Source organism: Mustela nigripes, chromosome 10 (assembly GCF_022355385.1).
Source record: "Mustela nigripes isolate SB6536 chromosome 10, MUSNIG.SB6536, whole genome shotgun sequence".
Lineage (NCBI taxonomy): Eukaryota > Metazoa > Chordata > Mammalia > Carnivora > Mustelidae > Mustela > Mustela nigripes.
This window is the reverse complement of record NC_081566.1, coordinates 61,718,599-61,737,605: the sequence shown is the minus strand read 5'-3', so window position 1 is coordinate 61,737,605 and position 19,007 is coordinate 61,718,599. Positions and strand designations below refer to the sequence as shown.

The 19,007-nt window shown below is 48.8% G+C and overlaps 1 protein-coding gene across 4 annotated transcripts; it reads left to right on the top strand.

The window, feature by feature from the left end:
* Window positions 1–5,154: 5,154 nt before the first annotated feature.
* LOC132025750 (low affinity immunoglobulin gamma Fc region receptor II-like) lies at window positions 5,155–18,689 on the top strand. Of its 4 annotated transcripts, none has more exons than XM_059413445.1 (8): window positions 5,155–5,385; window positions 8,884–8,904; window positions 10,112–10,366; window positions 13,142–13,396; window positions 13,939–14,061; window positions 15,867–15,923; window positions 18,016–18,053; window positions 18,138–18,689. In XM_059413445.1, exons 1-8 carry the CDS (start codon window positions 5,274–5,276, stop codon window positions 18,219–18,221), a joined length of 945 nt encoding a protein of 314 aa, XP_059269428.1. In that variant the 5' UTR covers window positions 5,155–5,273; the 3' UTR covers window positions 18,222–18,689. The 4 variants fall into 4 exon arrangements, with proteins under 4 accessions (XP_059269428.1, XP_059269427.1, XP_059269431.1 ...); XM_059413444.1 differs by having other exon boundaries at window positions 10,109–10,366; XM_059413448.1 differs by lacking the exon at window positions 15,867–15,923 and having other exon boundaries at window positions 5,157–5,385.
* The last annotated feature ends 318 nt before the right edge of the window (window positions 18,690–19,007 follow it).

The following is a 19,007-nucleotide window of genomic DNA, read 5'->3' as shown; positions in this document are numbered from 1 at the left end:
TTACCAAAAAGATTTTGGAAGCTATTTTATTTTAAAAGATTTTATTTATTTATTTGAGAGAGAGAGTGTGAGTGAGGGGAGGGAGAGGGACAAGCAGACTCTACACTGAGAACAGAGCCTGATCAAGAGTTTGATGATGGCCTCAATCTCACAGCCCTAATATCATGACCCTGAGATCATGACCTGAGCTAAAATCAAAGGTCGAAATTTAACTGACTGAGCCACCCAGGCACCCTGGCAACTTTTTAAGCAGATGTACCATAAAACGTAATTATTGTTGAAAAGAAAATTTTAAACTTTTATCTTACTTACATCTATTTAATATGCTTGTTCTTAATACTTATGTTCAGACTACTCATGAAAAATTCAAGGGACATTAAACAGCTAACCATCTTTTGAACTTGGCTTTCCTGGTGACAAATTCTATAAGATGATAGATGAGATGAAATGAGCTTATGTGACTTTTAGTAAACCTCAGTAGAATAGAAGTATTATACTTAATGATGCTAACTCTAAAGACATGCTCATTTTATTAAAGCAATAAATTTAAACTAGCATTTGTTTACTGAAGATTATCCTAAATCATGTGAGTTTGTAAAACAATTTTGAAATGTTTTAAAAAACATTATTTTCTAAATTTCTGAGAGTGTATTTGACTTATACAAATGCTTAATTTTCTTTAAACCAATCAAGTAGAGCTCTCTTTATAGATTAATTTTGGCAATATCATCTGGAGATAGGAAAAAATCACACATTTATAACATGCATACAAATATAGACCTACAGATAGATGCAACCAGAGGTTTCATAACCTTTGTTTTAAAATTTTAGTTATGAGGCTGCTATGATAAAGCTTTGGTAAAGCCATGTGACAGCTATGATAAAGCAAAAATTATCATATGATTTCACTCATATGTGGAATTTAAGAAACACTTGGATCCACATTCTTTTTCTGGTAGATTGAATAAGTTAAAGTTAACTGCTCAGATAGTTTAAACTTTTCATTAATATTTGTGAAAACTTTAAAGATTTTTCATTTGCCTAATTTCCAAATAGCCTTTCCTTTTTATTTTTTTCTGATAAGAATTATATTCTAAATGCAAACTGGTGCAATCACTCTGAAAAAAAGTATGGAGGTTGCTCAAAAACTTAAAAATAGAGCTACCCTATGACTCCACAAAAGCAGTACTAGGTATTTATTCAAAAGATACAAACACAGTGATCAGAAGGGGCACCTGCACACCAGTGTTTACAGCAGCAATATCCATAATAGCCAAACTATAGAAAGAACCCAGATGTCCATCGACAGATGAATGGATAAAGAAGATGTAGGCTATACACAATGCAATACTATTCAGCCATCAACAAGAATGAAATCACATCAGTTGCAATGACGTGGATGGAACCAGAAGATATTATGCTAAGAGTTATAAGTCAATCAGAGAAAGACAATTATCATACGATTTCACTCATATGTGGAATTTAAGAAATAAAACAGATGAACGTAGGGAAAGGGAAGGAAAGATAAAATAAGATGAACATCGAGAGGAAGGGAAACCACAAGAGATGATGAACTCTAGGAAACAAACTGAGGGTTGCTGGAGGGGAGGTGGGGGTAGGGAAGGGATAATTGGGTGATGGGCTTTAAGGAGGGCACTTGATATAACATAATGGTCACTGGGTGTTATATGCAACTGATGAATCACTAAATTCTACCTCTGAAACTAAAAACAAAAACAAAAACAAAACAAAACAAAACAAAAAAGAATTACCCATCTAAAGCTTGCATTTCAAAGAGATAGACGGGATAGGAGTTCATAGAGAAGAGTGGGTAGTATGTTTTTATTTCAAAAGCACAGGGGAAGAGTGCAAGTTCCTCTAAGAAGGATTTCCACTTCCTAAATCCAGAATTTGACAATACCACAAGCCTTCTGAAAAGAATACAGGTGGTTTTGGAAGCGGTAAAAAGGATAGGTGGGCTTTGAATTGCTTGTAGAGTTGCATTTCTGCTCTTGCAAAGAGTCAACTCGTAAGACAAAAACAGCTGTTTTTAATTCCTCAAAGAACTGGGTTGCAGCCTGAATGACATTGAAAGGTTGACCCACTCTGCCGACTACATTTTCTTCAGTTGGTTTCTTTATATCAGAGAGAATACTTTCCACTAATTTACAAATCAAAAGAATCCATGTTCTGAGTTTATGGCTATTTGTCTTTGGAATGTTTTTCTTCTCTTCTGAGTATATAGTTTCATTTAGCTCAGGAGAGAAGGCCTAAAAAAAGTTTCTATTGGGCTCTGAATATCAGCTTCCAATTTGGTCAACTTCTGACCATAGAGCTATTTAAAAAAAACTTTCAAGGATGCCCAGGTGGCTCAGTTGGTTAAACAACTGCCTTCAGCTCAGGTCATGATCCTGGAGTTTCAGGATCCAGTCCACATCAGGCTCCCTGCTCAGCAGGGAGTCTGCTTCTCCCTCTGGTCCCCCACTTCTCATGTTCTCTCTCTCAAATAAATGAATAAATTTTGGAACCTTGAAGACTTTTGGAAGCTTCTGCATACCAATTAAAATAGCCCACTATGTTTGTTTGAGTTGGAAATCTTACTTTCAAATGCACTTCTTAAATGAATGATCTTGTCAAACTAGAATGTTTCCCATTAAAGCCATTGTAATTCTAGCTTGTCTTAGTAAGATTTTGCCATTTTTATAGATGCCTACAGCTTCCAGGACTGTGGTTCTTAGACATCAACTAAGCAGGTATGCTGGAGAGTGACGCACTTGATTCTTTGAAAACGGAGGACCCCATTTCCTTAGTTAAGCCTTACGTCTCACAGAGCCAAATTAATAACTACAAGGGATGTACCACTGGGTTGAGGACTGTGCAGTGCTTTACAGTGTACATCACTGTAGCAGCTGAGCTACCCAGGTATCCCAGGAAAAGTGAGTTTTATAGAGCAATAGAAGAGGCAACTAGAAAATAGCTTGATTGGCTAGAAGTTTGGGGATTTTCCTATGAGGTCAGCAGGTCCTATTTTCTAGGATAAGGTAAGCTATCTAGAGCTGAGTTGGAAGATTGTGATTGGTGTCTGTAAGGTTTCCTTGACAGGTGTTTCCTGTAAGCACAAGCTAACTTAGGTTTAGATTTTGTGTCATGGGCCAGGCCACTGGCCATGGGGCTTCCATTTTGTGGGTCTTAATATACAAGTTAACTTTATCAGTTTCTAAAGATATTTTTGAAGTATTGATGTCAGATCATTGGAGTCTTGTCACTGGTCAAGAAATTCACCTAAAAATCAGATAAGAGAACATCTGGGTGGCTCAGTTGGTTGGGCAACTACCTTCGGCTCAGGTCACGATCCTGGAGTCCTGGGATCCAGTCCCACATAGGGGTCCCTGCTCGGCAGGGAGTCTGCTTCTCCCTCTGACCCTCCCCCATCTCGTGCTCTCTCTCTCTCTCTCAAATAAATAAATACAATTTTTAAAAAATCAGATAAGAGGGACACCTGGGTGGCTCAGTTGGTTGAGCAGCTGCCTTCGGCTCAGGTCATGATCCCAGCGTCCTGGGATCGAGTCCCACATTGGGCTCCTTGCTTACCAGGGAGCCTGCTTCTCCCTCTGCCTCTGTCTGCCACTCTGTCTGCCTGTGCTCACTTTCTCTGACAAATACATAAATAAAATATTTTTAAAAAATGAGATAAGAGCTGGAAGTAGATTGGGGTAGGAACACTGAATGGGGTAGGAACACTGAATGGGGCCAGTAGTAAAAGCCTGTAGCTAAGGATTTCTGAAGATTATGGATCTGAGAAGAGATTTTACAGTGTTAGTTCCTTGAGTCTTGAAGTTTGCTTCCTATGAGGGCATTTGGGCCCCCAGGAAGGGGCCCAAAGAAGAGCAATTTATTTTCTGGAGATGTTGAGGGTGAACAAACAGTGAGGAAGATGATGACAGAAAGCAGGAAAAGGAAACCACCCTTCATTGGATACGTATGATACACCAGGCATTTTGCTAGTACTTGAATTTTCTTTTCTTTTCCAAAGACCTTGAGTGCATTGATTCTCAACCTGGGGCAATTTTGCCTTTGAGAGGACATTTGTCCATGTCTAGAGACATTTTTATTTTCACAACTAGGGGTGCAACTGGCATCTAGTGGGTGGGAGCAGAGATGTTCCTAATCATTCTGCAATGGACAGGATAGTTCCTCACAATGAGAGCTATTTGACCCAAAATGTCAAAAGTACTGAGGCTAAGAAATCCTGCTTGAAGGGTAGGCATGATTACCTTCCTAGACAAGCAATCTGAGCTGGCATTCAAAACTAGACTTATATAGTCCCAAGGCCCAGACTCCTTCACCATGCCACAGTGATAGAAATGGTGATGGGATTGAAGATGGTAAAGATAAAGAACCAGGGCACAAGTTGGTATTCAGAAGATTGTCTGGTGAAAGAACAAGCAAAAAAATGAACGTGAGAGGTGCTTGGATGGCTCAGTCAGTTGGATGTCCAACTCTTGATTTTGGTTCATGTCATGATCTCCGGGTCTTGACATGAAGCCTCATGTCTGGCTTTGTGCTCAGTGGGGAGTCTTCTTCATCCCCCTCCCTCTACCCTTCCCCCTTCCCTTGCACACTCACATGCATGAGTGTGCTCTCTCTAATAAATAAATAAATCTTAAAATAAAATAAAGGAATGAATGCTGGAATAAGAGGATGAGCATAACCATCCTGGTGCCACCCTGACAACATCCTTGTTCTTGCTCCACAATCCAGGAATAAGTCAGAGATTATGATAACAAAGAAAATCAAATGATGGTGGGTGGCCTCAAGTTCACCATCACCAGTTTCAGGAGCATCTCCATCCAAATGGAGCTAGAAGTCAGAGAAAACTGGCTGCACCTTCTGCTCTGTTGCCTTATCTAAAGAGATCGGAACAGATCGGAAGTTTGGAGCTGAACTGGATGACTGTTCCCCTCTTACTCCCAGAGGCTGAGCCGAGCTGTGTCCCAGAAGAAGAGGAAGTTGTTTCCCAGTTTCTAAAATTTCCGTGAATTTGGAATTGGGCTGAGCCAGACCTGTTCTGGGAAGCTCTGAATCTTCTAGGAGGGGACAGTGAAGAGGAAAAAGGGTGGAAGGGGAGGAGCCTATGATAAAACAGCATTTCTTTTCACTTCCTCTTTTGGACTTCAGAATTTGCCCGTCCTCTCGGGTACAATCTGTCAAGTCTCAAGAGAAGCTCTCACCTGCCACCCTGGTGCTGCTGGAGCCAACGTGAGCCACAGCTGATGTGGATTCCCTCGTTCCTCCCCATCCCTGCTGCTGCTGGTGACGGGGCCGATTGCATGCCCTGCCATCCTTTGGGGGACATGCTGCTGTGGACAGCTCTGCTATTTCTGGGTGAGTCCGTGGCCTCCTGAGGGACAGAGGCAGATGCACTTTCCTAACTCAGCTGCTGCTTCCCTAGGTTGGGCTGAGCTTTGGTGAGGATGAGGGGTAGCGTGGGAGCCGTTCAGGAAAACGAGGAGGGTGAAGAAGGTTGATGAAGACAAACTCTGACAGACCCACTGGCCTTGGCAAATGATAAAGCTGGCAGAGTGTTTGTTGTAGTTTTTAGTGTCTTTTGCCCGGTATCACTGGGCAGCCAGGTCCCTGATGTTCTGCTACCACCTACACCTGAACCTGCTCTAGGGAAAGTCTAGTGACGCAGACTTGAGTCACTAATGAGGGGCCAGGGTGTTTTCCTTCCTTAGAAATTTGTGTTTCACAGGGACCAAATCTTAGGTGGAAGGACGAATGCTGTCTTAGATAAAGGGTGGGGAGGAAGCAATAGCACACTTGGGGTGGAGGTGGAAGTAACCATTCTCTGTTAAGCAGCAGAAGCTTATTCTGTTTATGTGTTGGATTTCCCCAGGGAAGAAGCAAGGAGAGTTCGGGTTATCCAGGGAGCAGGGGTTGTACACACACATGGGGATAGGTCCTGGCTGTGATCAGGGAGAAAGTCAGGGTCCTAGGTCAAGATGGAGGCCAGGGACTGTTGGTGCCTGTGGGAGGAAGTCTAGGAGGCCAGCTAGGGGAGACTTATTGCTAGGATTATCTCTCCAAGCTCAATTCCTAGAGTTCCCACCCTCAAATACACCTTACAGTGGCCCCAGAGGAAGACATGGAGCCACTCTCGAGTTAGGTGCTATGACTGATAGTAAAATCTGGTCATCTCTAGGAGCCTTCGACCCTCACTTCTAAATGATACTGAGATAAGAAGTGGAGGTGAAGAGGAGAGAGTATTCCTTGATGAGCAGGATGAAATGGACTGAAGTTGAATAACATGTGAAAGGAGCATTGGACTATGTCATTTTTCACGTGAAGGAAAGGAAGCTTTAGACCTTGAGAGGTCTAAAGGTCCATCTCAGCTACCAATGTGCCAGTCGCCTGGGCAAGACTCCTGGGCAAAACTTGATCTTTTCTTCCACTTGCCCTTTCATTAAGTCACCCAGGATTGGCTCCATTTTCCCCATCCTTATTTGGAGCACTATCTTTAGGTCTTCATCCCTCAGTAACCAGGGGGTATAGCTCAGGGGTAGAGCATTTGACTGCATCCCTCAATAACCCAGCTTTGACAACACCTCTGGCCCCATCTCAATTGCTCCTGTCTCCTCTCCTCTGAATCTATGCCGCACACCAAGGCCATGATGTCTTCAAGTGCAGCTGAGTCACCGCACTTAAATGCCTCCAGGGCTGCTCTGTTGCGTACTAACTAAGGCCCCCATTGCCCCCTCTTTACTACATTCCCATGCCCCAAGTGGCTCTTCCTCTACAGCCAGGTAATGTGGACACTGCATTTCCTGCTTCCTACAGATTCCACAAACTGCCTTAAATAAATGTGTGAATACGCCCTGTTCTAGGACTTGGAGATTTACCAATGAACAAGACAAGACAGCCTTCCTGACCCTAAAGCACAAGGTCTTTGTCTGCCTTACAACGACTCTATTGAGTGTGTTTTCATGACTGTTGGTTGAGTGTAGATTGAGTAAATGGCTGACAACTTTTCTCCACTCTTCTCATCTCTTTCTTGTTGCTCCTCTTTCCTTCCTCTTAGGTTCTACTTCTTTCTACACCATCCGTCTTGCCAATCTGACACACTCTGGTTCTCAGCTATCACTGCTGTGTCAACAACTTCCAGACCTGTCTTTCTTGCTTGTGTCAACTACAGTTTTGTGTTTCCACCTGCTGGTTGGACACCCTCACACTGATATACCGGCTCAGAAACAAACTATATTCAAACTCAACTTCTCTTCCCCTTACAGATGTACTCCTCTTCCTAACATTTCTATTTGTGTGAGCATGAGTAACCTTTTCCCTAGCCATCCACTCACATTACCTTCACTCTCATCAAGGGCCAGCTTCCCCCAATATTGCCTCTTAAATTTCTTATGTGGGGGCACCTGGGTGGCTCAGTTGGTGAAGCATCTGCCTTCGGCTCAGGTCATGATCCTGGAGTTCCAGGGTCAAGTCAGACTCTCTTCTCAGCAGAGAGTGTGCTTCTGCCTCTCCCTCTGCCCCCCACCCTGCTCAAGTTCTCTCACTCTTTCTCTCTCAAACAAATAAATAAAATCTTAAGAAAAATTTTCCCTCATGTGCATATATCCTTCAGGTCCTATTGTCAGTACAACTGTGGCCCCTTTTATCTCCCAGCTAGACTCATTCAATAAGTGATTTCCCAGAGCACTGGCAAATAAAATTGATATGGCTGCTTCCCCCTTTGACCTTCCATTCTCCTGGGAGATATAAACAACAAATAAATGGATAAATCGGCATAAATATAAATTGGAAAGGACCACAAAGATGTAAACAGGATACTGTGATAAGAACAGTCTTTGTGGGGAAGCAGAGAGGATAATAACCACGATGATAGGGAAAGCTTTTTCTGAGGAGATGACACTTGAGCTGGGACTTTGAGCAAGGCAAGGATCTAGCCATTTGAAGAGATAAAGAAAACTGGGTCTAGAGGAGGGATCTGCATACACAAGAGCCGCGAGTTAGAAGAATTTAAAGAGGGCTGGTGTTATGGGAGCTCAATGAGTAGAAAGGAGCACAGTCCATGTAGAAAACAAAACAAAACAAAACAACCCTAAGAAATCTGGTTATGAAAGGGAGCAGAGAAATAATTCTGGAATTATATGTGGGATCAAGTGAGAAGTGTTTTTTGTTTTGTTTTGTTTTTTTAATGAAAGATCTGGACTATGCTTATGTTAATGGGAAAGAACCAGCTGAGGAGAAATTGGTGATGCAGAAGAGCATGAGGATAACAGAGAGAGGGAAATCCTTGTGAGGGTGACAGGGTTTGCGAACCAGGGTGGAGACTGATCTTGGAGAGGAGGGGAGAGACTTTCCTAGGGAACAGCAAGAAAGGAAGTTGGGCAGAGGGGCAGAGAGGTTCGACATTTGAGTTGAGGGAAGGTGTGAGATTGCCTGCCCAACTACTTTTGTTTTCTGTGAAGAATGAAGGAAGGCATCCACTTTAAGCAAGAAGGGATTGGAGGCAGAAGACAGGAAAGTTTTGGGAGTGAGGAAAAGATGAGTGTCCCTGCTGAGAACAGCAGAGCAAATTTACTAGAAAAACGTGTCAGAATGGCAGTTCAATGTCCTTTTGAAAATGGTGACCCCAAATTTATAGAGATACTACTGATCCATCTGCTTATGTGCTCATTTTAGTGACCCACAGATGAACAAGTCAAGGCATGGACAGTATAGCTGAATTTAACAAGAGATAAGGAAGGGCAAGGGAGTTAAAGGGATTTGCATGGAGGGATTTTTTTTTTTTTTTTTTTTTTTTGAAGTGATTCTTGTAATGATGAATCATCAAATCTAAACTCTGGACTGATCTTCACTTTCTTACAGCTCCAGTTGCTGGGACACCTGGTAAGTGCTCCACCCACATCCTCTCCCTCCCCCAGCCACACTCTTCCTCTGCTCCCAGCACCCACTTGGAGGTGCCCTGAATGCACCAGTAACCTAGTACTTGGGTGGGGCCAGGAAGCAGATGCCCTGCCCCTCCCTGCCCCTCCCCTTTCTCTTTCCCCTCCTCCCAGGGAGCGCAGGATAGGCAGCAGGTGCTTGAATCCTTCTGGTTCTGTTAGGGTGAGACGTCACAGATACTGTCACAGAAAACAGCTCGTCCTCTCTCAGTAAAATCAAGACCTCAGACATTTTTAGTCTCAGTTGCACACAAAATCCCATCATCTGCCAAGGTTATCTCCCGTGTTGATAAATCCTCCACTTTGCATGTATCTGAGGGCTTCAAGGCCTAGAAAGAATTAGGAAGAGATACCCCAGATTGCAGCTTGGTGTTGTAAACTCTGCCGGGCACTTCTTTCTCTGTGGCAGTTAACTCCCTGCCTCCCAGGAATCTCACGAGGGTGGGGTGCAGTTCTCCCTGAGGCACTGAACCCAGGGCTCCCTAGACTGGCCCTCCAGCCTTTCCTCTTTCTTTATCCTCCTGAGGACACAGAGACTCCTCTGTACTTGGGTGTGAGGATAGGTCTATTCTAAGGGGCAAAGACTGACATCAGGTCAGAAGAGAAACCTGATGTCTGACTCACGATGGATACCTCCACCAGATGCCTTCATCCGGCTCTGGAGAGAGTTTATCTAATATCCAAAACGCCTCTGTTTGTAGGGGAAGAAGGTGAGTTTCAGAAAGGTATGTATGTGTAGTATGTGTGTGGGTGCACATGCGCACACGTGCGTGCGTGTGTGTGTGTGTGTGTGAGAGAGAGAGAGAGAGAGAGAGAAACAGAGGAAGGAAGGGAGAGAGGGAAGGAAGGAAGAAAAAAGGAAAGAAAGAAAAAGAAAGAACTGCCTCAGGTGCCCCCTGTTGAGGTATACATATATTTCTAGTGTTCCCTTTACCCCTGCTTCCTTTCTCTTACCTTGCCCTCTCTTCCTGGGGAAAGGTCAAGCTCCCTGAGTGGACCTGGCTTCCTGTAGGCCCCTGTGGTGGGACACATGAGTAAGAGGAATTACCTACAGTCACACAACAGTACGGGGCTTCACTGAAATTCGGGGGCCGCTTCGGCTCTTAGGGCCCCCTTTGCTCCTGCTTCCTCCTCTCTCTGCCCTTCAGCAGGTCTCCCGAAGGCTGTGCTGGACCTCGAGCCCCCATGGGTCAATGTGCTCCAGGAGGATCACGTGACTCTGAAGTGCCAGGGAGCCCACGCCGCTGCAGATCACGTCACCCAGTGGTTCCATAATGGGAGCTTCATCCCAACCCTGGTCAACTCCAACTACAGCTTTAAGGCCAGAAAACAGGACAGTGGGGAGTACAGGTGCCAGACCAGCCAGACCAGCCTCAGTGACGCTGTGCATCTGGACGTGACTTCCGGTCAGTGGAGGAAGGGCCCAGGGAGGGACTGGGTGAATAGGGAAAGATGAAATCTGCTAACACGGCAGAGGTTTTTAGGGAAGAGGGGTAGCCTGTTTCCTGGGAAGCAGGGCTGTGAGTTGTTGGAAGATGTTTTTGTCCACTCACTTCCCTTTTCATCCACTCCCTTTGCTTAGTACGTGTGGTGGCGCTGGATGGTCCTAAGAGATTCCTCAGTCCTCAATTTTGCCTCAGTCCTGATGGAGCAAGGTTACAAGGCTATAGACAAGCACGTAGGGTATGAGAGAAGCAGAAGGAAATTCTGACTGCCTAAAAACCCATTTTTGTAGCCATCACAAAGCATAGACAGACCACAACTGGGTCTTCAGCCTGGACACCACCAGCCATGGTGATCCATCTGCCCTTGGGTTTGATTCCTTGTCTACTCATGGGGGTTTTAATGCCTCCCTCCCCAGGTCCTTGTGGGAATCAGCATCTCCCTGCCCCCATGCAACTTGACCTGAAAATTGTGTTGATCCTTTTTTTTTTCCTCATTAGAGAAAGAGGGGGAGAGGAGGGCAGAGGGAGAGGGAGAAAGGCTCCACACCCAGCACAGAGCCCGAAACAGGGCTCCATCTCACAACCCTGAGCTCATGACCTGAGCCGAAGCCAAGAGTTGGACCCTTAGCCGACTGAGCCACCCCGGTTCCCCTGGAAGCTGTGTTTTAACTGTGTTTGCATTTTTAGCCCCTGACAAGGGCAGGGGTTAATAAATATTTGTTAAATGAATGATTTTACAAAGCTTCTGGCAAAAAAGTAGAGCCACTATGCGATGACAATGAATACTGTCATCGTCACTCTTCGTGGAGGCCCTTTCCCTCCCCAGACGCCTACATTTTCCTCAAAAGCACACAGCAGGCCTGTCACCCCCACCCTCTCCAGGCAGCAGGAAGTGACAGGCCCAGAGGGAAGCTCCTGAGGCCCGACATCTGTGTCCTGCCCCTGCAGGAAGGCAAGGAGGTGAGGGCCTCCCACCCCCTGAGACTGAGTGTGTCCCCACGTAGCCACTGGCATGTGAAGAAGGTGTGGGCATTATCGCTTCTCTGCAAGGCTTCCGGGAGAACGCAGAGGAGTTTTGTTCCCAGATGGGTGGGAAAGCCCTTCGATTACTTGAAGAACCTCTCATGAGTGCCACGGACAGGAACCTGACCCTGCCTTTAAGATTTGCACCAAGACAAATGTTCTTAAAGAGCGCTAAGTTGCCCCCCTTGCACAGACCAGCCGAAGGCAGATAGTCCCCATTATCTAGGTTATAACCTGGTAGCAGCAGAGACTCCACAGAAGAAAAACCATTCCCAGCCACGTAGGTCTTCTGTGATGGGGATTCCCTCAGCAGGGAAGAGAAGTGCCGGAATTGGTTGCTGGTGCTACATGGCAACATTGGTATTTTCTCTGGGTTCTACTTTATTTTTTTCAGCGCTTTACACATCTTGGCATCCCCACCTGCCCTAATCCAATCTCGCGAGAGAGGTAGTCTAGGGAACCAGGACGGCTCAGCTTCATCCTGGTGCATAGTGCCCAGCCAGGGTCTCGGTCCTCCAAGAGGAGGACTGTGCAGTGTTGTAAGGCAGGGATTTGGGTGGAAGGTAGACGTGCCTCCCTGACAGGGGGCCTGGGGTTTTCTAGCTCATGGCACCCAAGGAACAGGGTCTGGTGCCACCCTCCACCCCTCGAATTCCCGCTGTAGCTGCGGCTGACTTCTCTGTGTCGTCACTCACTCCCTTGGTACTGACCATCTCCTCCTGCATCCGTGGCTGTGTCCCCAGCCAGTGCTGAGACTTGGTTGGCCTCGTCACTCTTCCTGCACCCCACCCCCCTGCCCTCACTCCCTTCTAATTCTGATTTTTTTCCCCCAAGATTTCATTTATTTATTTGAGAGAGAGGGAGAGCATGAGCTTGGGGGTGGGGGCAGTCACAGGAGGAGAGGGAGAAGCAGGCTCCCCACTGAGCAGGAACCCGACACAGGGTCTCGACTCCAGGGCCCTGGGATCATGACCCAAGCCGAAGGCAGACGCTTCATCCAGTGAGCCACCAGGTGCCCCCTTCTGATTCTGCTGTTGTCTTCTCCTCTAACTCTCTTTCCAATTCCAGCTCTGCTCCATCCTCCAGCTTTAGGGAAATGGAGCACGTGAGCCGAGGTCAGGAGGACAAATTTCCACCTTAGGCTTTATTCCCTACACAACAAACATACTAAGTATTTCGTCTTCCTCAGTCGAAGGATGAACATTGGAAGGGAAAAAAGACAGCAGGCCAATGACCTCAAAGACTCTGCTGAAGTAAAACTCCACATTTACCAAATTACATCAAATAAGCTAATACTTTTTGGAGGTCCATGACTTCTCACTCTTCCGAAAGACTTGTCTCTGCTGTGTCCCCTCACATGTCATCTCCTAGGTCAGACTGCACCCCGGGCTCTCTTCCTGAAAGAGCCTGTTGGGCAGGACAGGGCAGCAGCTGCCTTCTCCCAGGACAGCAAAGAGAAGACAGGCTTATCCTGAGCACCTACTATGTGCCGGGAACTGCTGTAGCTGCGTGGGATTGTTCTGTCCATCTTCACAGAGGAGGAACCCAAGGCCTAGAAGAGGCCCAAGAAGTCCGAGCTCCCCCAAAATGGAGCTACCCTGAGACACCAGGTGTCAAGCTCTTCGCTCCGCCCACAGCGTGTCCCACCGGTAAGGATGGCCTCAGAGTTGAGTCAAGACCTCCCAGGTCCTAGGGTCCCTTTGTGTCTTTCAGACTGGCTGCTGCTCCAGACCCGACGCCTGGTGTTCCAGATAGGGGACCCCATCGTGCTGAGGTGCCATAGCTGGCAGAACCGGCACCTGTACAAGATCACCTTCTTCCAGGATAGAAAATCCAAGCAGTTCTCCTCTCTGAATTCCACGTTCTTCATCCCAGAAGCCAACCTCAGTCACAGCGGTGACTACCACTGCACGGGAATGATAGGCCAGATGCTGCGCTTCTCACAGCCTGTGGCCATCTCCGTCCGAGGTGGGAGCTCCGTCAGGATGGAGGGAGGAGGACAGTGAGGGGACGGGCAATTGTGGCGAAGGTCGTAGAGGCCTCCTGGGAGATCTGAGACATGTCAGAGCACACACATGTGCGCACAGAGGCAGAGCGGGGAGGAACGGGGCGTGATGAATATTGGCCCTGGGCAGCAGGAGGGGCGAGAGCTCTGAGGCAGGTCACATGTCATGTCTGTTCACTCCCCAAGACATGACTTGTTCCCAACAGTTCTAGCTCTTGTGGGATGGAGTCTCGGTGCCTCCAACTAGGGGAGGCTTTGGGTCCCCCTCCCTTCTCTCTCTGAGCTCGCATCCCCCCCCCCCACTCTGCCTTTATTGGATGAGCAGAGACACCTGTTGGCAGGGAGGCACAAGTCCAGCCACCGTGTCATCCCCACAGGTGAGGTTTGGGGAGGACCCAGACAAGGGACAAGGGACCCAGACACAAAGCAGCTCCTGAAGAGAAGCCTTGGAGTACAGGGTGGGACGTGGGAGGCTGCTGCGTATCCTGAGGTCTGTCTCCCCCAGAGTCCGACCGGAGCGACTCCTCCGTGATGATGACGGTCGTGGCTGCAGTCGCTGGCTCTGCTGCAGTGGCCAGCCTCGTGGCTGCTGTGGCCTGGTTCCGCCTCAGGCAAAAGCAAACTTCAGGTTTGTGGCTTTTCTGGGTTCCTCTTGCTGTCCGTTCCTACTTGGCCCAGGCTTTAACCCCAACCATAGCCAGGACCCTCCTCTCTGGGCTCAGAGAATCCTTATAATTCAGACATAGCCCCATATTTTATTCGTTAATTCATTTGCTTATTTATTTTTAAAAGATTTTATGTATTTATTCATAAGAGACAGAGAGAGAGAGGCAGAGGCAGGCTCGCCGTGGAACAGGGAGCCTGGGATCACGACCTGAGCCGAAGGCAGGAAGGCAGACACAGACATAGCAGACTGAGTGAAATAAATTCAGGCATTTATTCAACAAGGCTTGAAAAAACTTGCTTATGGGTCCAGCACTGTGTTAGGCACCCTGGGTGATAAGAAGTCCAGGCCCTGCTCTCCAGGGGCTCCCAGTGCGGTGGGGAAGACAGGACAAGTAAATCATTCAAGTTAGGTGGGATGAAAGCTTTAGTCGAGTCACCAAGGCTGTGATGGGGGAGGGGGCCACAAGAGCCCATGTGATGCAGCCCAGGCGAGTGGTTAGAGAAGCTTGCAAGAGTCAGTGGTATATGTAGTGACCAAAACACACATGGGGGAGTCGGACCGCCCCCCCCCCCCCGCACCCCTAATTAAATCTCAGCTCCACAGCTCACCAGCTGTGTGACCTTGGGTGAGTTCTTCACCATCTCTGTGCCTGTATTGTTTCATCTGGAAAATGAGGGCACTAGTGGGGCCCTCACAGGATGGTATGGGGTTGAGCAGGGCTGACACTCCGCCCGGTGCCGGGTACATAACAGCACACGAGAGAGCCGCCCTCCTGACCCAGGAGGGGACGTGTCGGAGGGTAGCTGGTAGCACCAGCCTGGCAGAGAGGCCTGGAAGAGCATTGCTTGGCTGGGGGCCAAGGCACAGAAAGGAAGAGCACTGTGGCTGGGACAGGGGCGGGGGAGGAGCGAGGAGGGGCGGTAAGGGCCCTGCGGCTGGAAACCAAAACCTGCAAGGCGCAGGGAAGGCAGATGAGGCTGGGCAGACACGTGGGCAAGGGCCGGGTCATGCAGACCACAGAGGCCACAGGAGAGAAGGAAACTGTGTTCCCCAGCGGGAGGCAAGACGCCGGGAAGGAAGTCCCGGGAAGTCCTCGTTCCTGCCCCCTGGTCTCCCCTGCGCCTAGCACGGTGTGCCGGCAGGGAGACCGCGTCACTGAGCGACCGCCTGCTCACAGAGGGGTGCCCGGGGAACTCCGACTCTTGGAAAGCGGTTCCTCCCCCTCGTACCGCCCGGAAGGAGCTGAGAAGGAGGCGAGGGGCCCGAGAAGTGGAATAAGCAAGTTGTCACGGTTCATCGCCCGGAAAGCTAGCTTGGTGGGAGAGAAAGTCTAAAGTCACCCGGAGATAGAAGAGGGGGAAGAGGGAAGAAGACTCGGAGCCACAGGGGAGAGGAAAGATGCCCCTCGGACCCCTCGTACCTCACAAGGCCCTTTGGGTCGGTGCACAGCCGGGCTCCCCATTGAGATGCACAGAGACTCTCGGGAGGGAAAAGAGCTTTTTTACAGGGCAGGGCAAGCCTGAGAAAGATACAGCCAAACGGCCTTTCTGACAGTCCCAGGGGTCCCCATGGTTAACTCAATGGCCCTTCTATAGGGTGGGCAGGTCTGGGGCAGGAGAGGAGGAGGAGGAGGAGGAAAAGCGGCTCCATGGGGGTGGGGGAGGGGAGGGTCTCTGTTGGTTCTAACCGGTTCCAGCCCCTGGTCCTTGCCTGAGGACTCAGGCCCCACCCTGTACCTCTACTAACCTCCTCTGTGCCCCTCATAGCTCCCCTAGGAAACCCCAAGCACAGGGAAATGGGAGAGCCCCTCCCTGAGGAACCAGGTGAGTGCAGTTCCCTGCTTGGGGGCTCAAGGTGCCCTGCCTGGGGCTGCCGGGTGGACTGGAGCCCCCAGGAAGCGGCTTGTGTGAGTTCAGCTGGGAGCACAGGACAGGGAGGGGGCGGTGGAGGAGGGCAGGGGCTCAAATCGCTTGGTCCGTTCTGAGACTAACTCCTGGGCCTGAAGAGGACCTCACTGGGGATGAGAGGGAGAGGACCACCTGCCGCAGATCCAGAGGGGAGGGTTGTGTCAAATTTTGGAACCAGGAATGCTGGGAACGTTTCCAGAACAGGACATCAGAGATGTTTGGGTCCTTCTGTGGGGTTTGGCAGAGTTGGCACAGGCCAGAGGTTAGGAGTTGTGAGGCTGAGACACGCGGGAATAAGAGGAAAAGAGAGGGAGACCCAGGGAATGATCCGTGGAGAGGCTGAGGAGTCTGTCTCAGGGAGTGATGGGGAAGAATGAGGCATTACGGGGACATGTGGGCTGGAGAAAGTTCTAGGTGACTGGGTGCATTCCCAGGCTTCCCTGCTGGGCAGAGTTTGGCTCTGGTGCCCACGTGTGTACTTTTATTAAACATGGGCCTGGCCATTGCTCTGTCACCAGCAGCAGGTGGAAACTTGCACGTTCCCCACTATGGCCTGAAGTCACCTCCCTGAGGAAATGGGCAGATTGGCCTGGTGACCTCAAAGCCCTCTGGGTCTGACATTCTGAGAGTCAGTGACTCTCCAACCCCTGGCCCAGGTGGGAGCAGGAGTATTCCAGGTGACCTCCTGCCTGTAGCTAAGTGAGAGCGCCAGGGAACCTGGAAATTTCTCGAGGGGCTCCTGGCTAGCAGAAGCAGAGGAAAAAGAGGCCCTCAGGGGCTCTGCGTCAGTGGGCCGGAGTGTGACTCAGAGCGGAACCAACAGATTCGAGAGCTTGAGCGCAATGGCACTTGTCCCGCTGTGCTTTGAGCAAGGCCCTTGTGTTCTTGGCCGTGTCCAATGGGATGCAGGCCTGAGCCCGCACCAGGCCAAGCCAGATCCAGAGAAAAGCCCAAACACAACTGGAACAGCCCCTTGGAGGTTTGGCTCTGTCTGCACTGGCGCAAATCCATTTCACCAGCACTCTCGCCACAGCGAGGCAGGGGGTCTGACGGTTTCCCATCAGCAAGCTAGGTCACTAGGATTGTTGAGAATGCATTAGAAGGAGAATTCAGGGGGTGCTTTGTTCCAGAATCTGGAACATGGCCAACAGAGACTGTGTGCCGGGTGGGGGTGGGGGTGAGTGGAGACACTGGAAGCACTGTCTCACCCTCCCACCCCCACCCCTGCCTAAGGAATGCTGCTTTGCAGATACTGAGACTACTTTTCACACTGTGAGTGAGTGAGTGAGCGAGTTCACTGGCAAAAAAACATGTAGGAATTTGGTGTGTTTTAGCTATTTACCAGGGAAAGTCCTGGCTTGTCGGCTTGCTTCCTTCCCTCCTCCGCTCGCTTTCACTGTTGCGCTTTCTTCCATTTTAATGTGGCGGAGCCTCACATTCTTCAACCCCCCCCCCCCCCCGCCCCAACCCACTGCATCGGGCCAGGGCTGAACCGTCCCCCAGTCTTCTCTCCCTGAAGACTGTGGCCAGCAAAAAACTCAACTTGACCTCCCGGTGATACTGAACATCCCCCTATCTCTTCCCCAGGATCTCCGGTTCCTAAAGCCGGCGGGTTGGTTTCTAGAAAAAGTCAGCAATTCTCTGAAAAGCATGCAGGGCAGATGAGGGCCTCCCTCTGCCCGTGTGGCCAGGAGCAGAGGCTGAGTCTGCCGCAGAGAACTCGGTCTGCAGGTCCTTGTTTCTTCGTGTCTGGTTGGGGCCTTCCTTCTGCAGCGGCCACTACCGTGCAGTGGGCTGATCTCTGTTCTAATTTTTTTTTAAAGATTGTATTTTCTTATTTGAGAGAGAAAGAGAGAGTGAGCATGAGTGGGGGTGGGGGACAGAGGAAGAGGGAGAAGCAGATTCAGGGCTCCATCCCAGGACCTTGAGATTGTGACCTGAGCAGAAGGTTAACCCTTGACTGACCGAGCCCCCACGCGTCCCTGACCCCTGTTCTTTCTGCCCACAGCCAATGTCACTGATACTGAAGAGGCTGCCAAAATTGAGGTGAGCAACCCCAGCCATCTCCTCCTTCCGCCTCCTCCTCTGCTGTTTTCATTCCTGTGAATTGCTCCCTTCTGCATTCCATAGGCTGAGAATACCATCACCTACTCACTTCTCTTGCACCCGGAGGAAGAGGCAGAGGCAGAGGCAGATTACCAGAACCAAATTTAGCCTCCATTATCTTGCCTGCGGCCCGGGGAAAGAGAATCAGAGACACCAGGATGCCTGGCCCAGTTCCCCTGAGGGAGGACAAGAGGATGCCATGGTTCCAAAGGAAGAGAAGGACCCTTCCAGGGACATCTGTGTGAATCCTGAAGCTTGAAGTCCTAAAAGTCGCAGACAGTGTGGTCCCAGATCACTGACTGTCCTGGTTCCTTTTGAGTCTCAGCACTTCTTGCCGTCAAGACTCTTTCTGTACAGACCATGTATTACTTTTATAATAAAATATAGAAAACAACATGCCCTTTACCTTTCAAAGGCTGTACTGGTTGGAGTGTGGACTGATCTATTTCTTTTAGAGGATAAAAATCTTGGGACGGTTGTAGTGGGTAAAGTGGAGGAGAGGGAAGCTTTGGAATGTAGGGTGAGTTTCTTTCTTTCTTTCTTTCATTTTTTTAATAAACGTATAATGTATTTTTATCCCCAGGGGTACAAGTCTGTGAATCGCCAGGTTTACACACTTCACAGCACTCACCATAGCACCTACCCTCCCCAATGTCCATAACCCCACCCCACTCTCCTGATCCTCCTCCCCCCAGCAACCTTCAGTTTGTTTTGTGAGATTAAGAGTCACTTATGGTTTGTCTCCCTCCTGATCCCATCTTGTTTCATTTATTCTTTTCCTACCCCCCAAACCCCCCATGTTGCATCTCCACTTCCTCATATCAAGGAGATCATATGATAGTTGTCTTTCTCCAATTGATTTATTTCGCAAAGCATGATATCCTCTAGTACAAA

Coding starts and splice junctions, on each gene's coding strand:
- LOC132025750 (XM_059413444.1), top strand. CDS start 5,274: ATGTGGATTCCCTCGTTCCTCCCCATCCCTGCTGCTGCTGGTGACGGG. Junction 8,905..10,108: donor TCCAGTTGCTGGGACACCTG/GTAAGTGCTCCA, acceptor TCTGCCCTTCAG/CAGGTCTCCCGAAGGCTGTG. Junction 13,397..13,938: donor TGTGGCCATCTCCGTCCGAG/GTGGGAGCTCCG, acceptor TGTCTCCCCCAG/AGTCCGACCGGAGCGACTCC.